At 42.9% G+C, this 27,676-nt stretch overlaps 1 protein-coding gene across 1 annotated transcript in view; it reads left to right on the top strand.

Moving 5' to 3' along the window:
* The window catches only part of LOC311226195 (uncharacterized protein), a gene marked incomplete at both ends in the record, with an annotated part of 33,859 nt that overhangs the window by 641 nt on the left and 5,542 nt on the right, over positions 1–27,676 (top strand). Inside the window, 2 exons of the mRNA XM_084311570.1 lie at positions 4,319–4,525; positions 18,223–18,402. Of these exons, the coding sequence (XP_084167696.1) occupies positions 4,319–4,525; positions 18,223–18,402 (387 nt within the window). The remainder of the gene's footprint in view (positions 1–4,318; positions 4,526–18,222; positions 18,403–27,676) is intronic.

Raw genomic sequence — 27,676 nt, 5'->3', positions numbered from 1 at the left:
TGCAGTAATACGCAATCTTTCAAAACATGAAATAAACACAAAAGTGCAACTATTGCTAAAAACCCAATGAAATAAAATAATAATATATGCTAATATATGCCCAATGAAATTAAATAATTATAAATAATTGTGCTTCTTAGCTTAAATTGTGAAAGTGTGGGTGACGCCTGTGCACCGCCGGCCAATGGGAGAGGGTGTCTCGCGAGTCTCTATGACAAACAAAAAAAACGTATTAAAAAAACTTTTCAGTTTTTAATAATGTTGGGACTTTTCAGTTTTTTTTTAAATATTTTTCTGACTTTTCTGAGTTTTTAAAAAATTTCTGACTTTTCCGAGTTTTAGAAATTTTTCGGACTTCTCCGAGTTTTTGAAATTTTTTGATTTTTCCGAGTTTTTGAATTTTCTTTTACTTTTCCGAGTTTCTAAAAAAATTCGGAATTTTCCGGGTTTAAATTTTTTTTCATACTTTTCCGAGTTTTTGAAATTTTTCTGACTTTTGCGAGTTTTAGAAATGTTTTGGACTTTTCCGAGTTTTCGAAATGTTTCGGGACTAAGGGGTGTGGCCTAACGGGGCGTGGTCTAAGGATCGGGGGCGTGGTCAACATCGACCAATGAAAGAGGATATCCATACCGAGTCCAATGGCACAACCCGCAAGTCTCGACGACAAACGGTTCAAGAGATACACTGAGGGGGTGTGGCCTAAGGGGGCGTGGTCTAAGGATCGGGGGAGTGGTCAACATCGACCAATGAAAGAGGATATCCCTACCAAGTCCAATGGGTCAACATAGACCAATGAAAGAGCACATCCCTACTGAGTACAATGACACAACCCGCAAGACAGAGGGCGCTGTCAAGCAATTCAGTACTGCAACACAGAGGACGATTAAGGGTTAAGTCCATGAGAGGTCATTGGCAGGTCAGCTGTAGCCATGAGCCACACACCTGTTACCTAATTAGGCACGAATGACTTGCACTTTCGATACAATGCATTTCAATGAGGGCAGACGCATGCCTGCAGTCTCACGATGTTTAAAAGAAAAGTATAAGACATCAAGCTTATTGCCGTTAATGTGAGCACCTGAGGATCCCAATGAAGGGTTGTGTGCGATATTGTGGCATTCCGCCGACAATTGTGGCCGCGGTGACGATCGGAACAGAAGGGGGGAAAAGCGATAAAACCAGCCTATTCCTAGAGTGCGAACACATTGGTGTCTATGGGGAGGAGAACCTTCAAAGAAATGGTCATCAGTTGAGATAGAAATGTCCAATTCCATTTATTTTTCTTTTGTGAGCGAGCCGACAGCCGTGTCATCGTTTTGATGTTTTTTTTTTCCTACGTCCAAAATTGAGATCACTGTCGCAATTTACCCAAGGTGGTGGGAAAAAAATTATTTCAACTCCTACACTCTAACTTGCCATTCATTTCCAATGGGACCAACATTTTCCCGTTTAAAGTCAATTCGTAGCCAAACGGTGCGGTGAAACTTTCAGAAAAGTAATAGCGCTGTGAGCTGGAGCAAGCCGGTCGTTTTGATACCTTTCACGTGTATGGGGCGCGAACGCTCTGGGCGGAGTTTTGTTTGCAAAATCGGTGGAATAAAGAATAAAAAGAGTATAGATTACTATAGTGTGGGTGGCAACCTGGCTTCGCCAGGTCACCCACACTAATTATGCTTCTTACCAGACTTCTCAGCTTAATATAACATACCTAAGTTTAGGGGAACTAATGGGATAACTGGGGCACGACAACGCCTCTACTTCCTCAGGCGCCTAAGGAAGTTCCAAGTCAGTCAGAAGATCCTTAGGAACTTCTACTCATGTACAATCGAGAGCATCCTGACTGGCAACATCACCTCCTCGTTTGGGAATAGCACTGCACAAGACCGTAGCAGACTACAAAGAGTGACACGTTCAGCCGAACGCACAATTGGAGGGGGGCTTCCCACCCTCCAGAACATTTACAACAAGTGGTGCAGGGGGAAGGCTAAGAGAATCATCAAGGACTCCAGCCACCCGAACAACTGCCTCTTTGAACTGCTGCGGTCAGGCAAGCGATACCGGAGTCTTAAGGCGAGCACAGAAAGACTCAGAAGAAGCTTCTATCCCCAGGCCATCAGGCTGCTCAACGAATAATAAACACTATGCAACAACCTTCAAATGCACACATCCACACGCATTCACGCACACACTCACTTTGAACAAACAACTCACTGCAGCACCCACTTTACACACTTTAGAACACCTAAACACACTTTACACTTTATATTGATTGGTAAAGGATTTGCACTACAACTCGTACACCTTACTGTAAATTGTACCTAAATTGTACCTCATCCCATTTCTGCTCTGCACTATATAGTATTGTATATTAGTACATTGCATAGTATACTGTATATTGTATTGTAACTCAGTTACTTCTATTCTGCATCGAACATTGTACATATGTCTATACTGAACACTGTGACCTCTATTTTTACTTCTATTTTACATGCTATACTATTTTATTTCATACTTATCTTGTCTAACACAGTCTCTGGAGCGAAACAGTAAGAAGCATTTTGTATAAAAGTATTCTGTACTTCTGTATGACAACCAGTGTTGTGCTAGTTACTGAAAAATAGTAACTCAGTTACTTTACTAGTTACTTCATTTCAAAGTAACTTCGTTACTGTACTAGTTACTCACACCCAAAAGTAATGAGTTACTGTGAAAAGTAACTATTTAGTTATTTAAAAAAAATAAATAAAAAAAAAAGATTGCTCCCGAGTCCCATGCCCCAGATACTCAAAATCGGTTGATCAACTTGACAGTTTCCATTCACATCACCGAACTCTGCTAAGCAATGTGGTCTAGATACAAACACAAATCTGACACAAACAAATGTTGTCCCGAGTCGATATAATAAGAAGTGCGCCGGTTGAAGGAACAGCCTTGATGTCGCCGGAGCGTTTCATTATAACCATCTTGCAACGTTGTTTAAGATATCAATCAAAGCATTGCAACGTTAGAATAGTTAGGATATCAATTGTGCATGAAAGGACTATATTTATATTGTTTGATTAGTATGAGATTCCCTGGCAGATTTCGTACAGTCAAAATCCGTTGATCACCTTGAGTTTCAGTGAACACATTGCACTCACCAAAGTCTGCGGTGGTCGAGATGTAGTAATGTTAGTCCAGCTGACTCCAGCAGCCCCTCAAACATGTTCTTTATCTCGTTTCCATGTTGTATATTAATTATCTCTCCAAGTAGTTGCTAAATGGTTTGTTAGTTCGTTACTGCGTTCTTTTTATGTAGATTCATAGCGAGCGTCCTCCTGACTCCGTTTGATTTCGCCTGCGTTTGTTTTGTTTACAATAGAGAGGGTCTATTTATTTCCGTAGCCGCATTTCTGGTTTCCGCATTTCTGATTGGCCAGTGGCCACTGACTGACGCTCTCTGGTCAGAGAACGTCAGAGAACGTCAGTCAGTGGCCAATCAGAAATGCGGAAACCAGAAATGCGGCTACGGAAAGAAATAGACGCTCTCTATTGTAAACAAAACAAACGCAGGCGAAATCAAACGGAGTCAGGAGGACGCTCGCTATGAATCTACATAAAAAGAACGCAGTAACGAACTAACAAACCATTTAGTAACGGTAACAGCGTTACTGAATTTAAAAAGTAATGCGTTAGAGTACTAGTTACGGCAAAAAGTAACTTCGTTACTGTAATGCGTTACTTTGTAACGCGTTAGTCCCAACACTGATGACAACTATTAAAGAAACTTGAAACTTGAACTTGTTGCAACAAAAGTGCAACTAGGGCTAAAAACCCAATGAAATAAAATAATAATAAATAATATGCTTCTTAGCAGATTTCTTAGCTTAACATAACAGACCTAAGTTTGGGGGAACGAATGGGATAACTGGGGTTGCAACAAAAGTGCAACTAGGGCTAAAAACCCAATGAAATTAAATAATAATAAATAATTATGCTTCTTAGCAGACTTCTTAGCTTAACATAACATACCTAAGTTTGGGGGAACTAATTTGATAACTGGGGTTGCAACAAAAGTGCAACTAAGGGCTAAAAACACAATGAAATCAAATAATAATAATAATAAATGAAGCCACTTTCACAAAGATAGTTAGTGCAAATTCTTTTACCTTTTTTTTACACTCACATCCGCGACCCACTCAAAATGGCCCCTGTATGATGACAATACATTTGAATCTAATCAATGTGACAAAAAATCAAGTGATTTAACTTTGGGGTTCCTGATTTCAGAGGCAGGTTTAGTTAATTGTCGTATCATCGATGTCCTCCCTCCTTCAGGGCACCGGCTCGGCTGTGATCGACATGGAGAACATGGACGACACCTCAGGCTCCAGCTTCGAGGACATGGGGGAGATGCACCAGCGCATGAAGGAGGAGGAGGTGTCCGAGGAGGCCGCAGCGACGGAGGAGGAGACCGGGGATGATGGCGAGTTTCTCGGCATGAAGGGGATCAAAGGTCAACTGGGCAGACAGGTGGCTGACGAGGTATGTAGCAGTGTTGCTTCCTCAAGTACTCCACAGTGGGGTGTACCAGTGTTGCTTCAAGTACTCCACACAGGGCTGTACAGTGCTACGAGGGCGTCGCATATTGCCCCTAAAAAAGATTCTGTGCCCCTACATTTTTCATTTAGGGGCACCTGTGCCCCTAGTGAAAAAGCTTAGCGTACAGCCCTGGCTCTGATACTTTGTGCTGTTAGTTAGTAGAAAATATTTGCGGCCACCCTTTAGGGCTGGGCGATATGGCCTCTAAATGATATCGTGATATTTTTTGGCCATATCACGATACACTATATATATCGCGATATTTTGACATTTCCTCTAAAGCACTTAAAAATTCTTGATTTAACCCTTTGATGCATACAGTCACGCCAATATGATGATTATAATAAGTCCCTGCAACATATGTTTGCATTATTAAACCATGAAGATGCTTTAAAAAATAATTAAATGAAAATGTACTAAGAGTAGTCTACTGACGCACTAATAACAAAAATTTATTTACATCTAAGACAATTTATATAAAAACTATTGGATGCCTAAGACTTTTGCACACTACTGTGTTTTCTATCCACTTTAGCCAAACACACACACACACACACACACACACACACATATATATATACACACTACTGTGAGAAAATAATAATCACACACAAAGGGATAATGGCTTATAGCAGACTTAATGATTTTAGAATATTTCAGATAATGAAATTAAATGTTTATATCATCAACTATCCAGTTAGTATTTATACTGTAACGTTTGGCTACTTTAAATCATTGAATGTAGAGAGAGGGCGAGAACGTGCAAGAGAGCCAGCCCCCCCCCCCCCTCGGGTTTTGTTTTAGGTTCGCGCTTTGAGAGTCTAAGCTGCCGTAGGCGATGATGTCACACTCTAATGTAAACAGGAAGAGTTTAAGACAATTAGATGGAAACTGGATGCTAATATAACCAATAAATATGAAGTTATGTTTAAACCTCTGTTGTCAAGCGCTGTCAATATAACTCACCCCCTTTCCTCACGAATGGAACTAGTGTTGTGGAGTCCGCTTTGAGCGTTTTCCAGGGTTAGCAGCTAACGCTAGCTAGTTAGCTTAGCCTAGTCATGGGATAACTTGGTTAGCAGCTAACGTTAGCCCAATGCTTGCGTCAATTAAATTGCATGTTATTAACACTTTAACTGCCACACACGAGATATCTCGGGTTTATTTTTATGTGGTTGAAAGCCACTCACGAGATTTCTCTGATTTTTTTTTTTAAGCGATCTGAAATCATATTGCATCACGCGAGCCTACCCGAGTATACACGAGCGCCGCCGGCGATCATATGTGGAAAAAAGCGCCCCCTATCGTAGGGCTGGGTGATATGGAAAAAAATCATATCGCGATAACGATATGATAATTTTATTTTATTTCTCGATATCGATAATTATCGAATTGTTATAAGCTCAAAAATAAAAAGAAAAGTTGCCTCCCTATAGGAGTAAAAAAAATATATAAATGTCTTTTTTGAGTCTCTAGCATTGTATTATAGTAATAGGAGTTGGTATCAATGTATTTTTGTAACTAAATACCATATTGGCGGATTGCTCTCATTCAGGTCCGACCATTTCCTGCTCGATTTAATTAGGTCATCCTGATTTGACTCGCAACATGATGTCACGATGGAGCGGATAGTGATCCAATTGGCTCTGTGGTTGGAGCCAATGCCCGCCCACAACCTAGGCAGCCCACACAGCGATAGCAGAACGAGTGGAAATCACAGCGAGGCAGATAGTGAAACCCGACACCTCGACTGCACTCTGCCAGAGAGGGAGAGAGAGAGAGGAGAGAACCTAGGGCTGGGCGATAAAACGATAACGATAACTATCGCGATAAATTATTTCCTCGAAATAAACATGAAACGTGGTCGCAAAGTTTCGATATATCGATTTTCCAAGCTTGGATATGAGCACACGTACTAACAACCAATCAGTGAAGGAGATGGCCGACAGCGGAAGGAGACCCGCGCTGCACCTCTGGGTAGAGAGGTAGGACTCAAGTAGTAAACAAGGCTGGCTAGGATAATTAGCTTGCATGGCGCTCTTTTATAGTTTACGTGCCGAGTGGGTGTGTGGCGTGAATTCTGAGGCCACGGTTAGAGTAGTGTGTGGTATGCGGTGGACGTCGTTGCAATGTATTGGGGCGGAACGGAGTATTTTAGGGTACATTGTCATGGGATACACCGCTTGCTCTGATTAACTGCTAACGTGCGCGGTCTGATGACGACATCAACTCAAGACATTCGCCGCAGCAAAACAAGTCTATTAATAGCCCGTCCATCGGCGCCAGGCATAAGAAGTTAATTAAACTTGACAGACATTATATCGACGATAATTATCGATATCGAGTTATATGAAAATAATTTAATAATTGTATCGCGATAACGTTTTTGGCCATATCGCCCAGAGTGCAGTCGAGGTGTCGGGTTTCACTATCTGCCTCGCTGTGAGGGGGGGAGGGAGAGAGAGAGGAGAGAGCCCGCGTCTGCGTGTGCTTGTTTACACAGCGTTTCATTCTCAGTCCCGCTGAGTCCGGGGCTCTCTCTCTCTCCTCTCGCTCTCTCTCTTTCCCTCTCCCCCCTCTCTCTCTCCCACCCCCCCTCTCTATCTCTCTCTGTCTACCAGTCGCAGACTGTGTGGGCTGACTGTCACTCAAAGTGCTTTAGGGGCGGAGCCAGGCCATCACAGCCTGAAATACTGATACTGTGAAATTAGGCTTTTGATTACTTGATAAGAAATATAAAACAATGCATTTTTTTGAAAAAAAACTTACAGATGTCTTCAATAGACTCACAGGAATTGTGTAAAGTTGCCCAAATAGTGCTAGGAATAGCAATGCAGGTCCCCTTTAATGTCTGCCTTGTTTCAAACTGGTTAGGCTTAGGCCCTCTTTCGAAGTCGGTTATGCTTAGAGTTTGGAATCAGGGCTGGTGGTCTATCGCCCTGCTCTAAAGATAAACTCTAAGCATAACCGACTTCGAAAGAGGGCCTAAGCCTAACCAGTTTGAAACAAGGCGGACATTAATAAAATGTTCAATCAATTCAATAACCCACGCTCACTTAAAACAGCACACCTCCCAGCTGCTTCTATAGAAAGTAGGTTCCTACTTTCTATAGAAGCATCGAATGAAGTTCTTAACAGTTCTTAACCAGTTCGAAACAAGGCGGACATTAATAACATTTTAAATCGATCAATTCAATAACCCACACTCACTTACAACAGCGCACCTCGGCGTGAGCGTGTGTTATTGGTTTGATTGATTGCTTGAACATTTTATTAACAGTAAAATGAATGTCCTTTTGACAAATGGCATCTAACAGACTTCCCGCGATTTATATTTTGTACCACAATTACAATTTTTTTTTACATATTGTGATGGTAATTATAAAACTTTGATGTGTAAAATGTTTCTTCAAACTTACCCCATTCTCTTCATAGAGCCTCATCTTCCTCCATACTCTATGCCGCTCTAGAAGCATCTTTCCTGGGTAGAAGAGTAGCATGGCTCTGCCTGGCCCTTCCTGGCTCTCAGCTGTATGTTATTAGCCAACACTAGCATGGGAGCTAGCGTCCAGCAGCAGGCCATGTCGTCAATTCTAGGTTGATACAATGAAATGTTATATATACGAATATGACCCACTAATGAATACACTAAATACAGCAATGTGGGTATTTGAAAACACTGCATTTGCTAAATAAATTCGTCAATTGTGTTCACGTTAGTCAAGCGTTAGCTCGCAGCTAGCGCTAACGTTACCTCAACACAAAGCATGGCAACCTGGGTGAAATTCTTACATCAAATCGGTACTTTTGAAACAAGCTTTTTGAGTGGAAAATATGACTACAACAGCGTTTCCGTTAGCCGGTAATTACCGGTATTTGACCGGCAAAATATGTTGAAGTCCGAATATTTAAATCTCTCCGGTCATAATGTCCGGTGAAAATAATTTCTCTAAGCACAATTTTATTATTTGAATTGTATTAAAATAGGCTAAAATTAAATAGCCTATGCGATGAACGAAACAATCATTACACGTTGCTTCACTCTGATAAAGCGCGGATGGCGCCGCTCGGATGTGAATCTTTTTTTTTTCTTTTTTTGAGCCTGTCTGGCCACCATAACGACAAACGGGTATACGAGCGAGAGAGAGATGGCCAAAACAAGCTAAGCTTAACAAATATTTCATGAAACCAAGCACAAGCAGGTCTAATAATAATGACAACGAAGATGAGTCTTCTGAACCTGAAGTCACAGAGACCGCTGATGCCGTGGTGAAAGAAAACAGAAACAGAAATGTCGAGCGTTCAGGCCCGAGTGGAAAGTTTAATTCTCCTGGCTGAGGTGCGACATTATATCCACATTTTCCAGTTCACTGACCCAGCCAGGGTTACCACAGTTCATTCTGGAACCTCAGATCCCCGCTGATCATGGAGTTCTACAGTATCGCGTTGGATCCATACACGTATCGATTTTTTCGAATGGTGATCAGGAATTGGAATATACCAGTTGGATACCATCTGATGTCAGGTAAGGACTCTATGTTATCAGTGTTAGGATAATCAGAGTAAGTTTGATGAAGTTATAAGCTGTTTTGTGAAATGTCTTCTTTCGGTTTCACTGTAAAAGTCCGAGAGGAAATCAACGGGGCGATTATCCGCGCGCGGCCGTAATGTGCTTGCGTGCACGTATAATATTGATCATCTAGCGTTTATTTGAAAACGATTCATAAAAAGGCCGACGAATATCAACGTTGTGGAATATTCCACTAAAAGACGATTTTCATAGAATGCTCCAGAATGAGCTGTTTTTTATCTGAAAACGGGGGCTTTTCTAAATGCTCTGAAACGGAAACGACGCGATAAACAGCCTTGACAGCACTGACTGGAAAATAGTCTTTGATAATGCGATGGGCAGATTAGACACATAGCCATAATTTAAAACATAGATTAGGCGATATTAACGTTAACATTGGCGCCGATGGTGGCATTCAGCCGGTAAAAAGGAAAACCAGGCTGACCGGAATTTCTCGAATATGTCCGGGGATAGAAATCTTGCAGGACACCCAGACCGGCACGAATATGTTCTAACGGAAACGCTGGACTACAATCTCTGGAAAAACATCTCAAAAACACTATAGACGGACATAAACGTTAACGAATGCTATAATAAGTCTAACAAATTAGTATAAAATTAAATAGTACTTACACAGTCGTTTCGAAATGCACAAACACTTGTTGAATCCCCGGAGAAATGTATTCTTTGACTGACCGCTCTGGGAAAATATACCAAAAAACTCTGGCCGGCGTCAAGGGGGCCATTTATATAGTTCCTCTAAGACAGTGGTCACCAACCCGTCGATCTTGATCGAGTGGTCGATCTTTGAGACTGTCCCTGTAGATCTTTCCCTGAAAAAAATAAATAAAATTATCTTACCCTGAGAGTACACCTTTGTTTTGATGTGAAAAGTGATGCTGCACTTAGCACTGACTGAGAAAGTACACATACAGTTCTACTTTTGTTTTGATGTGAAAATAATGCTGCACTTAGCACTGACTGCACTTAGCACTGACTGAGAAAGTACACATTACAGTTCTACTTTTGTTTTGATGTGAAAAGTGATGCTGCACTTGCACTTAGCACTGACTGAGAAAGTACACATTACAGTTCTACTTTATAAAATGCTAATTGTAAATATGTTTGTCAATGTTAATAATATGAGAGTCCACATTACAGTTCTACTTTTGTTTTGATGTGAAAAGTGATGCTGCATAAGATGACTGTACTTAGCACTGACTGAGAAAGTACATAATAGTTCTACTTTGATGTTTTAATGTTGTACCAAATCATTGCATGTAATTAGAATACAGGCAAATAAAAGTTATTTAGATTAAAGTACAATCTTGGCTGTCTTTTTCTCTCAACGCTTCAATAGGTAGATCTTGCCTTCACCAAAAAAAAAAAAGTGATCTTGGGCATAAAAAGGTTGGTGACCACTGCTCTAAGACCTGTAGACTAATACTTGCTGTGATGGTGGTGATGTGTCTTCCAAATATGGTGTCCTTCCGCCAAAAACTCGCCAAACAGGACCTGACTGTCCGGCGCCTCCCATGTTATCGTGCCCGCGATATCAGCGACGCGGAACCGTTACCCTCTTCCACCCATGCGGTCCATCGGCGGACTGCAAATGACATCACGTCATGAATCAATCTGTCTAGAGTAGACTGTCTGACAAGTATAGTTTTTTCTCAAACGTATTCAAGTTTTAACATCATAACCATGTCACAACAGCAGTGATAATATTATCATCAATATGTTAGTTTACTAATAGGTTAAAGTGTTATTAGATCGGGGCGTGGCTAGGCGAGCAATGGAGTAACACGCTTTCTGTTCTCGCTCCCGTCGAGCCTCTACTTTTTGTTATTTTATCCTAATTTAATAAGCTTATGGATTTACAAAACTTAGTGAATCTTACTCTGGGTACATTTGTTCAAACCGATGGTCATTTTTTACATGGACAGATGGCATCAAACCTACGCAAATACCGATTCGTCCCGGCTACAAGTAGGCCTGAAAAAGCCCAGACTCTCATTTCTGGGCCACCACCGTCCACACCGTCAAAGATGTCCGGCGTAGATACCACAGCCTTAAAGGCGGAGATTCTCCTCGCGCTGAAGTCAGAATTGAAAGGTGCACTTTCCAAAGAGTTCGACCTTATCAGAAATTATTTGAAAGCGATGAAGGAGGAAATGCGAAGCTTTGTAGCGACACTGCGTGTGGACATGAACAAAATGGAGGTTGCGGTTAAAGACGTGGAGGGTGGTCTCTCGAGGTGGTCGGACGAGGTGGTAACGCTACAAGCCACAGTCGAAGACTTAAAGACGGAGGTGACCGGTCTCAGGGGAAAGTGTGATGACATGGAAGGAAGAATGAGGAGGTGTCACGTGAGGATACTCGGAGTGGCTGAGACGGATGGCTCAAGTTCCACTGCGTCGGTCTCAAGGCTACTGAAAGGCGTACTGCAAATGGATGATGAAGTGCTGGTAGACCGCTCGCACAGAACACTGGGGCCGAAGAGGACAGACGGGATGTTCCAGATGCATGGCCTCATCTACTATGATCGACACGGGTGATACCATGGGGCTGGAAGGGTGCTCTGTCAATTTCCTGAGTTGGAATGTTAAATCACTCAACCACCCAGTAAAGCGTAAGAAGGTACTTACACATTTAAAACAACTCAATGCAGACATAGCGTTTTTACAGGAGACTCATTTAAAAACTGCGGACCATGCTCGACTGGGGGGAGGAAGGGTGGGACGGATGTATCACTCCAACTTCCACACAAAGGCCAGAGGAGCAGCCATTTTGATAGATAAAAACACGCCATTTACTATGTCAAGTATAGAGGCCGACCCTGCAGGGCGCTATATTATAGTGGTGGGGTTAACTGCATTCATTTCCGGTCATTTTGGCTAATATCTACGCACCAAACTGGGACAACCCTTCGTTCTAAACCAGCCTTTTTTCTCACCTACCGGATATGACCTCGCACCATCTCATCCTTGGCGGCTACATGAATTGTGCACTCTCCCCGGTGCTGGACCGTAGCTCTCCCAGGAAGGCCCCCCAGTCCAGCTCGGCCCGCGCAATCCGGCGCTTTCTTAAATCATATGGGGTAGCTGACCTGTGGCGGTTTCGTAATCCTACATCCAGAGGATACTCCTTTTTCTCCCCGGTCCATAATACCTTCTCGCGCATAGACAACTTCCTCCTGGATAAGAGACTCCTTCCCCTCGTAACCAAATGCGAATACGGAGCGATAGTTATCTCAGACCACTGTCCCTTAGTCGGCCACCGCCAGTGGAGACTCAACCCGTTGCTCCTGTCGGAGGAAGCCTTCACAAGCATCATCACCTCGGAAATTACATTATTTCTCGACATTAATAAGACTCCGGGAATGTATTCTTTAACCATTTGGGAATCACTGAAGGCGTACCTAAGGGGACAGGTGATTTCATATTGTGCCAACCAAAAGAAGATAAACACGGCACGCCTTAAGCAACTGACGGACGAGATTTTGGAGCTAGATAGACTACATAGCCACTCGTCCATCAACCGACACGTTGAAAAAACATATATCGCTGCGAACTGAGTTTGACCTCCGGTCAACGCGACAGGCTGAGTACCTCATTACTAAAACGCGACAGGGGTACTATGAACATGGGGAGAAGGCCGGACGGATACTTGCCCATCAGCTGTGACAAAGAACTGCCAACCAGTCCATCCCCACTATCAACGACGAGCGGGGCTCAAAAGCCACTGACCACCTTAAAATTAATAAAAGCTTTAAAACTTTCTACCAATCGTTATACACCTCGGACTCGCAAGTGGGGCCCTCCACGCTAGAAGATTTCTATAGGACCCTCTGCGTCCCGACAGTCGACTCAGATCTGGAGGAGGAACTTACGGTTGCGGAGATTACGTCAGCGATTAGATCTATGCAGAGTGGCAAGTCCCCGGACGGCTACCCTACAGACTTCTACAAAAAATTCTCAACCCAGCTGTCCCCACTGCTAGCCGTATTTGATGAATTATTCTCAACAAATTCTCTTCCTCCGACCATGCGCCAAGCGGTTATCTCCTTAATCCTTAAGAAACACAAGAACCCACTGGAATGCGGCTCGTTCCGTCCAATTTCCCTCCTTAACGCCGATGTCAAGGTTCTCGCTAAGGTTCTGGCCTGTCGTCTGGAGGGGGTTCTCCCCTCGATTATCTCGCCGGACCAAACGGGCTTCATCAAGAATCGGTACTCTTTCTTTAATATCAGACGCCTCCTAAATATCCTGTATAGCCCCTCTCCACCCGGAACACCTGAGGTGGTCCTCTCCCTTGATGCGGAAAAAGCATTTGATCGGGTGGAGTGGGACTATCTTTTCCACGCTCTGGAGAGGTTTGGGTTTGGCCCTAAGCTCATAGCTTGGATTAAATTCTATATACGTCTCCGATGGCTGCCGTTCGCACCAACAACAATCTATCCACCTACTTTGAACTCCATAGGGGTACGAGACAGGGATGTCCTTTATCTCTACTCCTTTTCGCGATCGCAATGGAGCCCCTTGCGCTGGCTCTGAGGCAGAACACCGATATCAAAGGGATCATGCGCGCGGGCTCGGAGCATAAAGTCTCGCTCTACGCGGACGACATGTTGTTATACATATCACAACCCCAAACGAGTCTTCCTCGGTTGATGACCCTACTTGCGGACTTCGGCAAAATATCCGGATACAAAATCAACATTCAAAAAAGCTAACTGATGCCCGTCGGCACCTCGGCGGATCGGATACCTCTGAGCACATTCCCGTTTAAAATTAGCCCTAAAAAGTTCAAGTACCTCGGGATATGGATCACGCATGAACATAAGGACCTATATATGGCTAACTATCAACCCTTACTGTCCAACCTGGCGAGAGATATTGAACGTTGGGACCCCCTGTCGCTATCCCTGGGTGGGAGAATCAACACAATAAAGATGAATGTATTGCCGAAATTTCTATATGTATTTCAGAGTCTTCCAGTCTTTCTGACCAAAACATTCTTCTCCAAGATAAACAACCAGATATCTTCCTTTATCTGGAACAAAAAACCGCCCCGGATCAAAAGATCTATGCTGCAGAGACCCCGCGTAATGGGTGGGATGGCGCTTCCAAATTTTCCAAACTTTATTTACTACTACTGGGCAGCAAACATAAGATCGTTATTATACTGGGTAAGGGGGGAGGACACAGCCCCCTGGTGTACATTACTGGAGAGTGCGTCGGTTAAATCCACCTCCCTATCTGCCTTGTTATGTGCTAAGCTCCCGTTCACACAGTCTATATCTAGCTTTACCTCGAACCTAGTTGTCATCCACTCGATAAAAGTGTGGAACCAATTTAGAAGAACCTTCTCCCTCAGGGAACTATCACTGGCTGCTCCGATCACAAGAAATCACATGTTTGTCCCATCAACGATGGATAAGGCCTTTGACGTTGGGTTGGGAGTGGAGTGATTACGCTGTCTGACCTCTATATAGACGGCAACTTTGCCTTCTTTGATCAGCTAGTACAGAAATACAAGATCCCTAGGTCACACTTCTATAGATACTTGCAACTCCGGAGCTTCGTAACTTCGAACTTGGACTGCTACCCAGAGTGTCCTCCGGCCTCCCTTTTAGACTCAATCTTGAACTGTAAACTGATCCAGAAACAGCTATAAGCTGAATTTATGAACTACTTAACAACTCGACACCTTTAGAGCTCCTCAGGGGCAGATGGGAGACTGACTTAGGTTAACCAATCACAGAGGTCACATGGGACAAGATAATACAGGGGATTTTCTCCTCTTCCATTTGCCTTAAACATGCGGTTATCCAATTTAAAATTGTACACAGACTGCATTGGTCTAAAGACAGGCTCTCTAAGATATATCCCGACATTGACCCTCTATGCGACCGCTGTAGCCAGGCTCCAGCCACTCTGCTCCACATGTTCTGGACGTGCCCAAAGTTGCACACCTACTGGCAGACCATCTTTTGACACCTTCTCTAAGATATTTGGAAAGGAAGTGGAGCCATCACCATATATTGCATATTGCATATTCGGAGTGGCCCCAGCGGACATCCACTTTAGATGGTGGGAATCTAGAATGCTGGCCTTCTGCTCACTTTTGGCCAGAAGGCTGATACTGTTCAAATGGAAGGACCCCGGTTCACCTGTCTACGGCCACTGGATGAGAGAGGTCATGTATCATATTAAACTGGAGAGGATCAGGTATACTATCAGAGGTTGTACCGAGAAATTCCACAATATTTGGGATCCTTTCCTAACTTTCTTTGAGGGTATGGAAGCGGATAATGTGACTGAGGCGATCTGACTCGCCTCCCTGGTCTCTCAGCTTGTTACTGTTTCTTTTTTCTATTATGTTCTTACTTTTCTTCTATCTGCAGAATGCAAGAGATATGTGACTGCTGTCGGGTGATTTAAAAGCTAAAAGGAAAAACAATGATTAATAAACGATCTAAGATATTGTAGAATGATTTTGTCTGGTATAGGGGAGGGAGGGAGGGCCTTATTTAATTTAAAAAAAAATGTGCCCATGTGGGACCGCCTGTAAAAACAAAATTTTCAAATAAAAAAACATTGATTAAAAAAAAAGTTTATTAGATCGATTTTCGTTTTAGTTTTTTCTGTTTAGTTCGTGAAAGTTGGCCATTTTGAAAAATTGACCGTCGGGAATTGTAGTTTTTTTTTCTTATTACTTCTGTATGAATTCTTTTAATATCTCTTATTACTTGGGATAATAAACCACAACGTTATTGGCATATATGGGAGCGCAGTTAGTTTGTCTCCCCTATTTCTAGCATGTAGCAACAATCTGATTTGAAATTAGTTTCAAAATGGCGGCACCCTGGCAAAAATAAAAAAGCTACTGTACATACAGTAGATTTCATTATCTGTTCTTATGCACGCCTGGTGATACTAAATCCAAATTGAACTCGGGCATTTGAAATATAAGATTTGGCACAATCCATAAATGTGCGAATTGGCTATAATAAGGTAATTTATAAGCCTGCTATTCTATAATAATATTTCAAATTGCATTGGTCCGGATGGGAGAATTCAGTACTGTATCTACAAAACCTTCTGTTTAATCATCTTCCCTTTTATTTTATTAATTTCCTTAGATTTTTTGTACACATGATCTCAAGAAGGTACTGCACGAGATCAGTGGCAGTTTTTCATGTCTGGTCATTTTTAGCATGGTGTTATTCACTGTCTGATGCAAAGAAAAATCATAATTCATATTCTCCTTTTTTGTTTCATCACAATTTAAGCAAGCCTACTGGGAATACATTCACTGAGGTCCATAGATGGACCTAGATACCAAGAATATGCAAATGGACCTTGTAGAAGTGGAGCAATATTCCATTTACTTATGTATGTATTTTAGGCGGATTTTCAGAAAATAGGGCTCCAGGTCTAAGAGATTAACACTTTCAGCGCCGGCGGGTCTAGCCATCTTTGTTCCTACTGCGCCACCGCTCTAAGAGATAGGGATGCGTGGCGGTGTTTATATTATATATATATATAGCTATGGAGACAATACTATGCCTCATTTGACATCAACCATCCATCATTCAACATATGAAAAAGAATAAATGTTTTCATCTATACGTTTGCGTGTTATACCATGGTGAATATTGTATAGTTAAAGAGTTATCCGGGCAAATTCCTGAAAAGCTGAGTTATAGGGCGCTACGTGAATTCTGCTATAAGTGTTGGTGTTTCTTGCCTGGACACGCTACTATTTCCAAATAAAATTTATATAATGGGTATTATGTTTCATCATGAATGCATGAAAGGGGGTGGGGGGTAGTTTTTTGATGCTTTGATCGTCACCAACTGCATACGTTTTGGAGTACGTTACATCGATCGATGTGAAATCATGGTTGGATCAAAGTAGGATTATATATATATATATATGTCATATAGTCCTTACCTTTACTAGGAGGTATCCCAAAAACAATATTCCAATTGTCTGATCGCGATTTCCAGTATTGGTGTCCATCGTGTCCCCAACATAATCCGGCACAACACATGCATCGGGGCATTAGACGCGTTTCATTGTGATCGGGTGAACCGCTAGACTCGCCTGACCCAATACTGTGCCCGGAGGGAATTAAATGTAACACCGGGTGTGAAAAAAAGGTTTCAAAGGGTGGGCGATACTGCCACCACAGGATGCGCCCGGTATTGCACTCTAGCAACCTCAGAATGATTCCCTATGGTATCCCCAAGGTCTATGGTAACCCCGAGGTCGGTGTGCCTGAAATGAATTAAAAAAATCTAATAAAATAACGATCCAAAAACGTATATATCCGTTTATGGCGCTGAGCGGTTGGCGAGCAAACACGTATATATACGTGGTTGGCCGTGATTGAGTTAATTGCTCCCCAGAACTACACAAACTAGGAACAGCTGATATTGTTACAAGGACAGATACAACCACAATGTCATATTGCAGGCAACTGCATGTTCGGTTTTATTTTATTAATGTTGGCCAGTTTTAAATAACCGGCCTTGGAACGGATTCACTTTTAACCGGCCTTGGAACGGATTCACTTTTAAATCACATCAATAACTACATTTGGAGCATGGCCTTGGAACAGATTCACTTTTAAATCACATCAATAACTACATTTGGAGCATAACACAAAATCTGTTTTTATTTTTTATTTTTTTATTCTTTTTCCCCCTCCTTTTTCCTCCGATTTTCTCCCATCCCAATGTTAGTCGTTATGCCAATTCCCAATCCCCTTCCTGGTCGCTGCGCACTTACCCCCCACAGTCGGTCTGGGAGAGTGGAGGCTATCACGTGCTTCCTCCGACACACGTCTAGCCAATCAACCGCTTCTTTTTCACCTGGCAGCGCGGACTCTCACTGAGAGCGTGTAACGTGTGGAAGGATCACACTACCGCCCTTAGATCCTATCCGCGCTTAGCAGGCGCCCCTCGCTGTTTTACAACGACCCGGACCCACCCCGCCAGCTTCTCCCACCCTCTAATTGTATCTGAACTCTTAATTCATGTACTTCTCTCTTCTCCAGGTACAATTGCTGCATTGCTCCCCAACAACAAGCAGAGATATGATTGAGTCAAGGCCTCACTGCTGTGACCAGTGTGGAAAGCGCTTCATCAAAAAGGGTGCTTTTCTAATACACCAGCGCATTCATACAGGAGAGAAGCCCTACCAATGTGACCAGTGTGCGATGAGCTTCAGAGACTCTGCAACCTTAAAGAAACACCAGTATCGTCATACAGGAGAGAAGACCTTCCACTGTGACCAGTGTGAGATGAGCTTCAGTGAATCTGGAGAATTAAAGAGTCATCAGCGCAGTCATACAGGAGAGAAGCCCTTCCACTGTGACCAGTGTGAGAAGAGCTTCAGTAGATATGGCAGCTTAAAGATTCACCAGCGTTGTCATACAGGAGAGAAGCCCTACCGCTGTGACCAGTGTGAGAAGAGCTTCAGAAACTCTGGAAGCTTAACGATTCACCAGCGTTGTCATACAGGAGAGAAGCCCTACCGCTGTGACCAGTGTGAGAAGAGCTTCAGAGAGATGGGAAGCTTAAAGAAACACCATCTTACTCATACAGGAGAGAAGCCCCACCACTGTGACCAGTGTGAGAAGTGCTTCAGTACCTCTGGAAGCTTAAAGAGTCACCAGCGCCTTCATACAGGAGAGAAGCCCTATAACTGTGACCAGTGTAAGAAGAGCTTCAGTACCTCTGGAGACTTGAAGAGACACCAGCGCATTCATACAGGAGAGAAGCCCTACCACTGTGACCAGTGTGAGAAGAGCTTCAGAGACTCTGGAAACTTAAAGATTCACCAGCATCGTCATACAGGAGAGAAGCCCCACCACTGTGACCAGTGTGAGAAGAGCTTCGGTCAAGCTGGAGAATTAAAGATTCACCAGCGCATTCATACAGGAGAGAAGCCCCACCACTGTGACCAGTGTGAGAAGAGCTTCGGTAGATATGACAGCTTAAAGAAACACCAGCTCATTCATAGTGTAGAGAAGAAGCCCTACCACTGTGACCAGTGTGAGAAGAGCTTCAGAGACTCTGGAAGCTTAACGATTCACCAGTGTTGTCATACAGGAGAGAAGCCTTTCCACTGTGCCTTCTGTGACAAGGGCTTCAATACCTCTGGAGACTTAAACAAACACCAGCGTTGTCATACAGGAGAGAAGCCCTACCGCTGTGACCAATGTGAGAAGAGCTTCAGAGTTACTGGAACCTTAAAGAAACACCAGCGCATTCATAGTGGAGAGAAGCCCTACCACTGTGACCAGTGTGAGAAGAGCTTCAGTCAATCTGGAGACTTAAAGAGTCACCAGCGCATTCATACTGGAGACAAGCCCTACCACTGTGACCAGTGTGAGAAGAGCTTCATTACCGCTGGAAACTTAAAGATTCACCAGCGTTGTCATACAGGAGAGAAGCCCCACCACTGTGACCAGTGTGAGAAGAGGTTCGTTAGATATGACAGCTTAAAGAAACACCAGCGCATTCATAGTGGAGAGAAGCCCTACCACTGTGAGAAGAGCTTCAGTAAATCTGGAGACTTAGAGATTCACCAGCCTTGTCATACAGGAGAGAAGGCCTACCACTGCGACCAGTGTGAGAAGAGCTTCAGAGACTCTGGAAGCTTAAAGAAACACCAGCGGCGCCCGCTCAGGTCGGATGGCTGCGTGATTCTTTCGAGCTCCGCGACCACTTCACATTAATCATTATAACGACGTTAATTTCACGCCATACGCTCATAGCACACATCGTAAGGAACAAATCATACCGTCTAAGATCTATTTTCTGGTATTCCAAGTTTAGTCAGGATAATAGAACCTGCATTATCATTCTCGAGAATACACTTTTCATTGACCGTGTTTCCAGCCCGACTGAATGTTATGAATTAAAAGTTTATTCTGGAGCATATGAGCAAATTCAGTAACTTTCTTAACTTGTAAGTCGCTTTGGATAAAAGGCTAAGCGTCAGCTAAATGACTAAATGTACATGTACATATCCCTTATTAAAATGAATAACAGCCTGAAAAAACAATTCAGCTTATTCAATTGTTGTAGAATGGCTATAGCCAATTTCACGCACCGCTTAGCCTATATTTTACGCACTTTACGAGCTCCCATTCTGAAATGTTATTGCTAAAGATTGGATCAGTTGTACTTTTTTTTTGAATACTTGAAACCCTTTTTTTGTGGAATATTTGATGTGGCCGTGTTTCCAGCTCCTCACGGACCCGACGGAACGTTATGAATTAAAAGTAGTCTAACATGCTTTGCATCCTCACCAGTCCTGTATATACCCACGTCGCGCTAAACATTAAAAAAAAAAACGTTTAGAATCCAATGCCCCGATACCCCCCCCCTTCCCCTCACTTTGAGTCATGACTCCTATTAGTAAAATGACGGTGATGAATACTTAGTCCCGGTTGATCACACTAATACCCCCATTCAGCCCTAATTGTTCCCTGCTGTACATATGTATAGGGTACTTCAGTCTCATCATATTGACTTTTCTTTTTTTATAACTTTCTCTTTATTGTTTTTCACAATAAGCAAACAATCACAAACAACAAGACATAACAAAAACACAATCCCGGGCTGCATTATTAGTGTCACTTTACAAAAATATACTTTTCACATGCTGAGTTCTCAATTCTCTTACTATGGTGAATATTCTTTACAACTATACATCATCCACTGGTTGTCGTCATTAACATAAAAAATCCCATTTTTCCCAGTACTTCAAACCTTTCTCTTCCTGTTATCTGAGAATAAAAGTAAGTCTTTACATTGTGTATATTTCGCCTATAATGGCCATCATATTGACTTTTCAATTGCAAATCTATCGTGAAGGTTGGGCAGATATGTATGCCTTATTAGTTATATTTGCCTTACAACCAATATACTTGTGTGTGGAATATTCGCCGCGACGCAAGGAAACGTGCGTCCGTACAAATTCAAGCTTCTAAAATATGTCACTAGAATCCTGAAGAAATTCCCTCTCTGCAGGTGTAAGTGGACCTTACACCTGACTCTCTGACACATTGGATAGAAACGCAGCTCTGCTTCATCCGTGAGAGAATACAACCAGCGTTGCGCGCCTCTGGGACAGAGACACATCGGCATGTGGAACATACAGTCTCTCTCTCTATCTCTCTCTCAACTGGTCCATTGAGAATATTGCATGCCCAACACCTGTCCTGGAGTACAACAAGTACATGGGAGGAGTTGATCTGTCTGACCAACTCATCCAGTACTACTCTGCACACCAAAAGACTATGCGCTGGTAACAGACTTTGCTCTACCACTATCTGGACATTGAACTAACTCCTACCTTCTTCATAAGGAGCAGCAGGTGCAGCCGATGACCCACGTGGTCTTCCAGCAGGAGCTGATAGCTGTGTGGCGTCACAGTTTTTTTTTAAATCTTTTTCCCCCTCTTTTTTCCGATTTTTCTCCCATCCCACTGTTAGTCGTTATGCCAATTCCCAACCCCCTTCCTGGTTGTTGCTCACTTTCCCCTACTGTTGGTCCGAGAGGCCGGAGACTGTTGCATGCTTTCCTCCGACGCATGTGCAGCCAGCCTGGCCGCGCAGATTCTCACTGGGAGAGTGTAACGTGTGGGAAGCCGCACTACCTCTCTCCAGATCCTACCCTCGCTGAGCAGGCACCCGACCGAACTGTAGGGGTCGCTGTCCACAACACCCAGGACCCACCCGCCAGCTTTCCCAACGGCCAGCCAAGCTGGTGACAACGCCGGGAGCTGGATTCGAACACGTGAACCCAGCGTCTCCAGCGTTGGTGACGAACGCAATCTCCGCTACGCCACCTGACTGCCCGTGGCGTCACAGTTGTACAGGTGCCAGTGGACAATCTACCCACGGCACCAGTGGACAGTCTACCAAGAAACCATCTACCTGTGGCAATCACGCAACAGGCAGATAAATCCCAGAAGGCCACGGCTGGCCGCCTGTTTTGTGTCCACTGTAAGATGACCACCCCCTGGAAGTGTGATGAATGTGTGGTGTGGCCCTCTGTCTCATTCCAGACAGGAACTGTTGGAACTGTTTTTTTCGCATATCACTAAGTGATACAGAACAGGCAGATGCAACCATGAGGAGACTCCTATTATTTTCTTTATACATGTGCATAATCTTACTTTTTGCTTTTTATTTAGCTTTTTTGTAGATGTAGATTTTGCCTAAATTCATCGCGACTCTGCCAAATATCATATGAGTCACCTATGTATTATTATTGTAATTCACAATATATTTCAAAATACATTTCTAATGACTCTGCACCTGCAGTGATATATAGGGTTGTTCATTTTACAATACAATTGATACAGTTGATGTATCTGGTTGTTTATTATTATTTATGTTTTTTTTTAATAAAATTGTGTGATATTCTATTCCAGTTGGGTTTGATTTTTTTTATGTAGTGATATAAACTAGATATAAAATGGTATACATGACAACAGCTAATCAGGAGGATCTCTCTCTCTCTAATAAGTGTTTCCCACAGGATTTTGTGAGACTGTGGTGGGTGAACATCGGCCCCTCTAGGGGGGTCCGGGGGCATGCCCCCCCCCCCCATATATTTTTTTTGGGGTACATTTTAAAGTTAAATGTACCTATAGGTTTTAGGCATGGTCATATAATATGCTATCTAGCTTGTGTGTCACTTTAGGGCTAGGCCTCCTGCTGTGTCCAGTCATTGGAATAACAGGAACGACGGACTAGAAACTGGGCCTTTGTTCCAGGTGTGAATTGGTCTAGTGACATTGATCACATTTAATTCTGGGAGTGTAGTTTTTTTTCATCAGATAGCTGAATTCACTTGAATCCTTTCAAACTCCTGTGCTGGAATGTAGTTAGGATTTTACCAGAATGTTTGATAGGACATTGATTGAAAACTATCGGCTCGAAAAAAAAGAAATTGTGAGGAGGAGGAGCTCCATAGCTCAGACTCCTAAGGGTTAACCGATTGGACTCATTCCAAGCAGAGCTAGCAAAGCAGAGCAGAGCTAGCAAAGCAGAGCTAGCATGCATTAAAGCGTTCCGTCTCCAGACGGATTTCAGTTTTTTTTTTTTTTTTTTTTTTGTCAATTTGATTTAGAGTCTGACGGAATTGGCTACCTGGTATAATATGAAAAAAGGGCATTTTGACCATTCTAACCAATCAAACGTGAGCTTGTCGCACACACACGCTGCTCGCAGTGCCCTCCCCCTCACAGACTCGTATCAATTGCACCAAAGATAGCAAGCGTGCAGGTCCTCTTTTAACACCACTGAAGCATTAAACAATGGCCCAGTAAACTATTCACTTTAGTTTACTACACGAGGCGTTGTCTAACGTTCTCTAGCTGATAGCTCATAACATAATTGAAATTCGTTTTTGAAGCTGTGGCTAACGTTGGCTAGCTACCCATCTTTGGGTGGCTAACGTTAGCTACCTAGCAACTGTAGCTTGCTAATACGGGCTGTCCTGGCTGGCTAACTTTTAATTCGCAATGGAGTGGAGCTAACTAACTGTACAAATCGATGTGATTGGCTGAGATTGTACGGTTCGCTGCCTGGCTGTTATGGATTCGGGGAGCCTGCTAGCAGCTAACATCAACTTAATGTCAACACTATGTTGACACTCTGAGCGAGTTTGCAGACAGCAATTTAACTAACAATATGGTCCGTGCGGAACCATTATCCCCAACACATAGTTCCGTGTGTGAATAATGTTGAGCCACCACAAAAGATTAATCCAAAGTTTCATATAGTAAGAATAGTACTAGGCTATATTATAACACATCTTTGCAAGTAGATTACATTAGCAAAATGCCCTTTTGACATGTAGCCTACATATTCATAATCATGAAAGTTTATTTGGAAGTATTTTATATTCTGTACTTAATTTTAAAGTGGTCAGACAGTTCCCTCCGTGTAATACAGACGGTCTTCACACATTCATAAATAACACTTACAGAAAAGCTTATTGTGCACTGTAATACGTTTTGTTCAATGGGGGATTTTTTTATGTACCGAATACTGTGAAACCGTGGTATTTTTGCCCAAGGTTATCGTACCCTCAAAATGTCATACCGGCACATGCCTAGTTACACTATAAGCTACACCACTAGGTCTACACTATACTATAGTTTAAAGGAAAACTCCAACATTTTGGGAAATTAGCTTATTTAACATCTTCCCTGGAGTTAGACAAGAAGATGCATACCATTTTTGTCTCTGTGCGTGCATCTAGCTTAGGGAACAGTCGCTCTGTTAGCGTAGCTTAGCTTCATCACTGGAAGTGGGGGAGGGTTTGAGCCTGACGTTCCCTACAGTGCCCTACAGTCACGAAAGACACTCCAAATACAACTCCAAAACGTTCCTGTAAACATGTTGTGACTTATGTATTTACCACGTGGAGAAATTAAAAATAATTGAATTCGACAATTATGTTTTCTAAGCAGATATACTCTGAACTATTTTTTGCCGAACGACTCCTCTCTGAGCGCAGTCAGTGATTTCTACGTGAAGCCGTGTTTGTTTACATTCTCATTCATTCAAAGGATCCGAACCGATTGAAGTTTATGGATACCATGACTTAAAATCCTCTTACCTTGACGAATAAAAGCCTCCCCAATTTAGAAAACAGTAATCCAATGGCTGGTATTGATATACTACTAACTACTGCACGCTAACGGAGCTAACCGGACACTCAAGCAGATAACGAGAGCAATGACTTCCTTTCTGGGGGGTTTCAAAATAAAAGAGCGACGTCTATAGCAGCGGAATACGTTTATTTTGTACATTATCTAACGTTAACACGAACCTAAACTAACTTTAGGTTAGTTGTAACGTTAGTTTAGGTTCGTGTTAACGTTAGATAATGTACAAAATAAACGTATTCCGCTGCTATAGACGTCGCTCTTTTATTTTGAAACCCCCCAGAAAGGAAGTCATTGCTCTCGTTATCTGCTTGAGTGTCCGGTTAGCTCCGTTAGCGTGCAGTAGTTAGTACTGTAAAATAAAAATAAAATACAAAAAAAGAACGCCAGGTAGTTTGCAGGCTGTTCGACGCGGAAATGGGCAAAGACACAGCTCGTCACGCGATTGGGCAAACATGTCAGTGGCCAATCGGAGAGCGTCTGCCAGAAATGCGGCTAGGAAAAAAAATAACGCTGCCAAGACCCATTGTTTCGTAAAAATAACACAACTGACTCAATTTGTTGACAGTCACCTGGGGAGCAAAATAACTGCTCATGACAACGGCGTTATTTTTAAACCTAGCCGCATTTTGCGGAGACGCTCTCTGATTGGCCACTTCATGTTTCTACACTGGTTAAGCTTAGGCTCTTTCGAAGTTGGTTAAGTAGTTCTGTGATGTTAACATTCACCTAGTGATACAGTATTTTGTTATACGAGATTTGAGCTAAAGGGAAAGGATGTAGATCATTGGCTAAATGATTATCCAGTTCGACTATTGTCTACTACAAGCCACCGTACCGCTAGTGCGACTGCATACAAACTGCCTCGCTACTGTGAACCGGTTCTTGTCGTCACGTCACAACTAGATGTTAAATAAACCTACGGTTTGGTAAACCCAAGTGTGTTCATTGACCCACACGCAACTGAGGTACATATTAACAGTTTACAGTTAGAGTTTGTCTTAGAGCAGGGCGATAGAACACCAGCCCTGATTCCAAACTCTAACCTTAACCAACTGTATTGAGCTGTACTGCACTGTACCCATTCTGCAATCTGTTAATAAAGTTTTCATTCATTTTCATTCATTCATTCGAAAGAGTCGCCTAAGCTTAACCAGTGATAAACTCCAATAGGGTCCAGCTGCAGACTCGGAGCCTCGAGGTCCAGATTGGTACTTCCGGCGGCCACAGGACTAATGCGGAAGTATCTCGAAGTACGTCTGACGTAATAGTCCTGTGGCAGGACTATGCGGAAGTATCTCGAAGTACGTCTGACGTATCTCGAATTACGTCTGACGTTTCTCTACGTTAGCTAAGCGAACATTAAACGTTGTATTCATAAAATAATATAAAATCAGCAGCATGGGGAGGGCCGGGGGGAGGGGAGGTACAGGTAGTAGAAGACATAGAGGTACAGGTCACATAATTATAGTACAGTTGAGAAGTAAAAATGGAATAAAAAGGCAGTGTAAACAATATACAATATTATTAACTCTAATAATAACACGCCTCGCGGGCTCATTATAATACGAGAGCCGTGGGTCTGCATTGTATAGAGCGGATCCCCCGGCCGTATTCAAGCGCTGGAGCGCTTTGCGATGGATCAAACTGTATTAATATAGTAGTAATAATAGTAGTTGGCTAGTTGCGCGCTTCTGGCCACCTCCCGCAGTGCGCGCATACACACATACTGTCTGTAGCTATACAGTACGTGCAAATCGCACAGGTTGCCTCATCTCATCTGGCTCTGCAAATAGATCTAGAGTCTGAATATCATATAATAGCCTGCTGATGATCTCTCTCTCGAGTCAAATCCATTCTGAGAACGGAATGCAGTGCCCGCGACGAGGGTCTTGATTGATTGATTGATTGATTGATTGATTGATTGATTGAAAATTGTATTAACAGATCATGCTGGACCTACAAAAGGCCTTTGACACTGTCAATCACTCCATTCTTGATTGAACATTTTATTAACAGATTGCAGAATGGGTACAGTACAGTACAGCTCAATACACACAATTGTTAAGGGGATGCAGACCAGAGAAAGACTTTCGTCTTGTTTACATCAGGGTCCCCCATTTTCAATTCATCAGGACATATATGACATACCAGATTTGCAAATACAGTATTGTTTGTGATACAAAAAGAGTCCAGAAAAGAGAGTATATACATTTGACGTAGAAACTGTACATTGGAGGAGGTTGGGTAGGTGGGGGGGGGGGACTGTACATTGGAGGTGGTTGGGGGGGGGGGGGGGGTCGGGTAGGAGGGGTGGGTGGGGGGACGACGACACTGTACAAGCAAAACTGTACATTGGAATATTGACAACCATACTTGGTCATTTACTGTACATTGGAGGGGGTTGGGTTACAACACAGGAGCAGAGTATAAACAACAGTACAGTACTGTTTCTCATTCCTGTACTGTTGTTTATACTCTGCTCCTGTGTTGTAACCCAACCCCCTCCAATGTACAGTAAATGACCAAGTATGGTTTTGTCAATATTCCAATGTACAGTTTTGCTTGTACAGTTGTACAGTGTCCCCCACCCCTCCTACCCGACCCCCCCCCCCCCCCCCCCCCCCCCCAAGGCGAAAGTCTTTCTCTGGTCTGCATCCCCTTAACAATTGTGTGTATTGAGCTGTACTGTACTGTACCCATTCTGCAATCTGTTAATAAAATGTTCAATCAAGAATGGAGTGATTGACAGTGTCAAAGGCCTTTTGTAGGTCCAGCATGATCTGTTAATACAATTTTCAATCAATCAATCA

This window comes from Notolepis coatsorum, assembly GCF_963971535.1.
Source record: "Notolepis coatsorum genome assembly, chromosome: 1".
Taxonomy (NCBI): Eukaryota; Metazoa; Chordata; class Actinopteri; order Aulopiformes; family Paralepididae; genus Notolepis; species Notolepis coatsorum.
The sequence above is the reverse complement of the archived record's forward strand: the minus strand, read 5'-3'. Positions and strand labels throughout refer to the sequence as shown.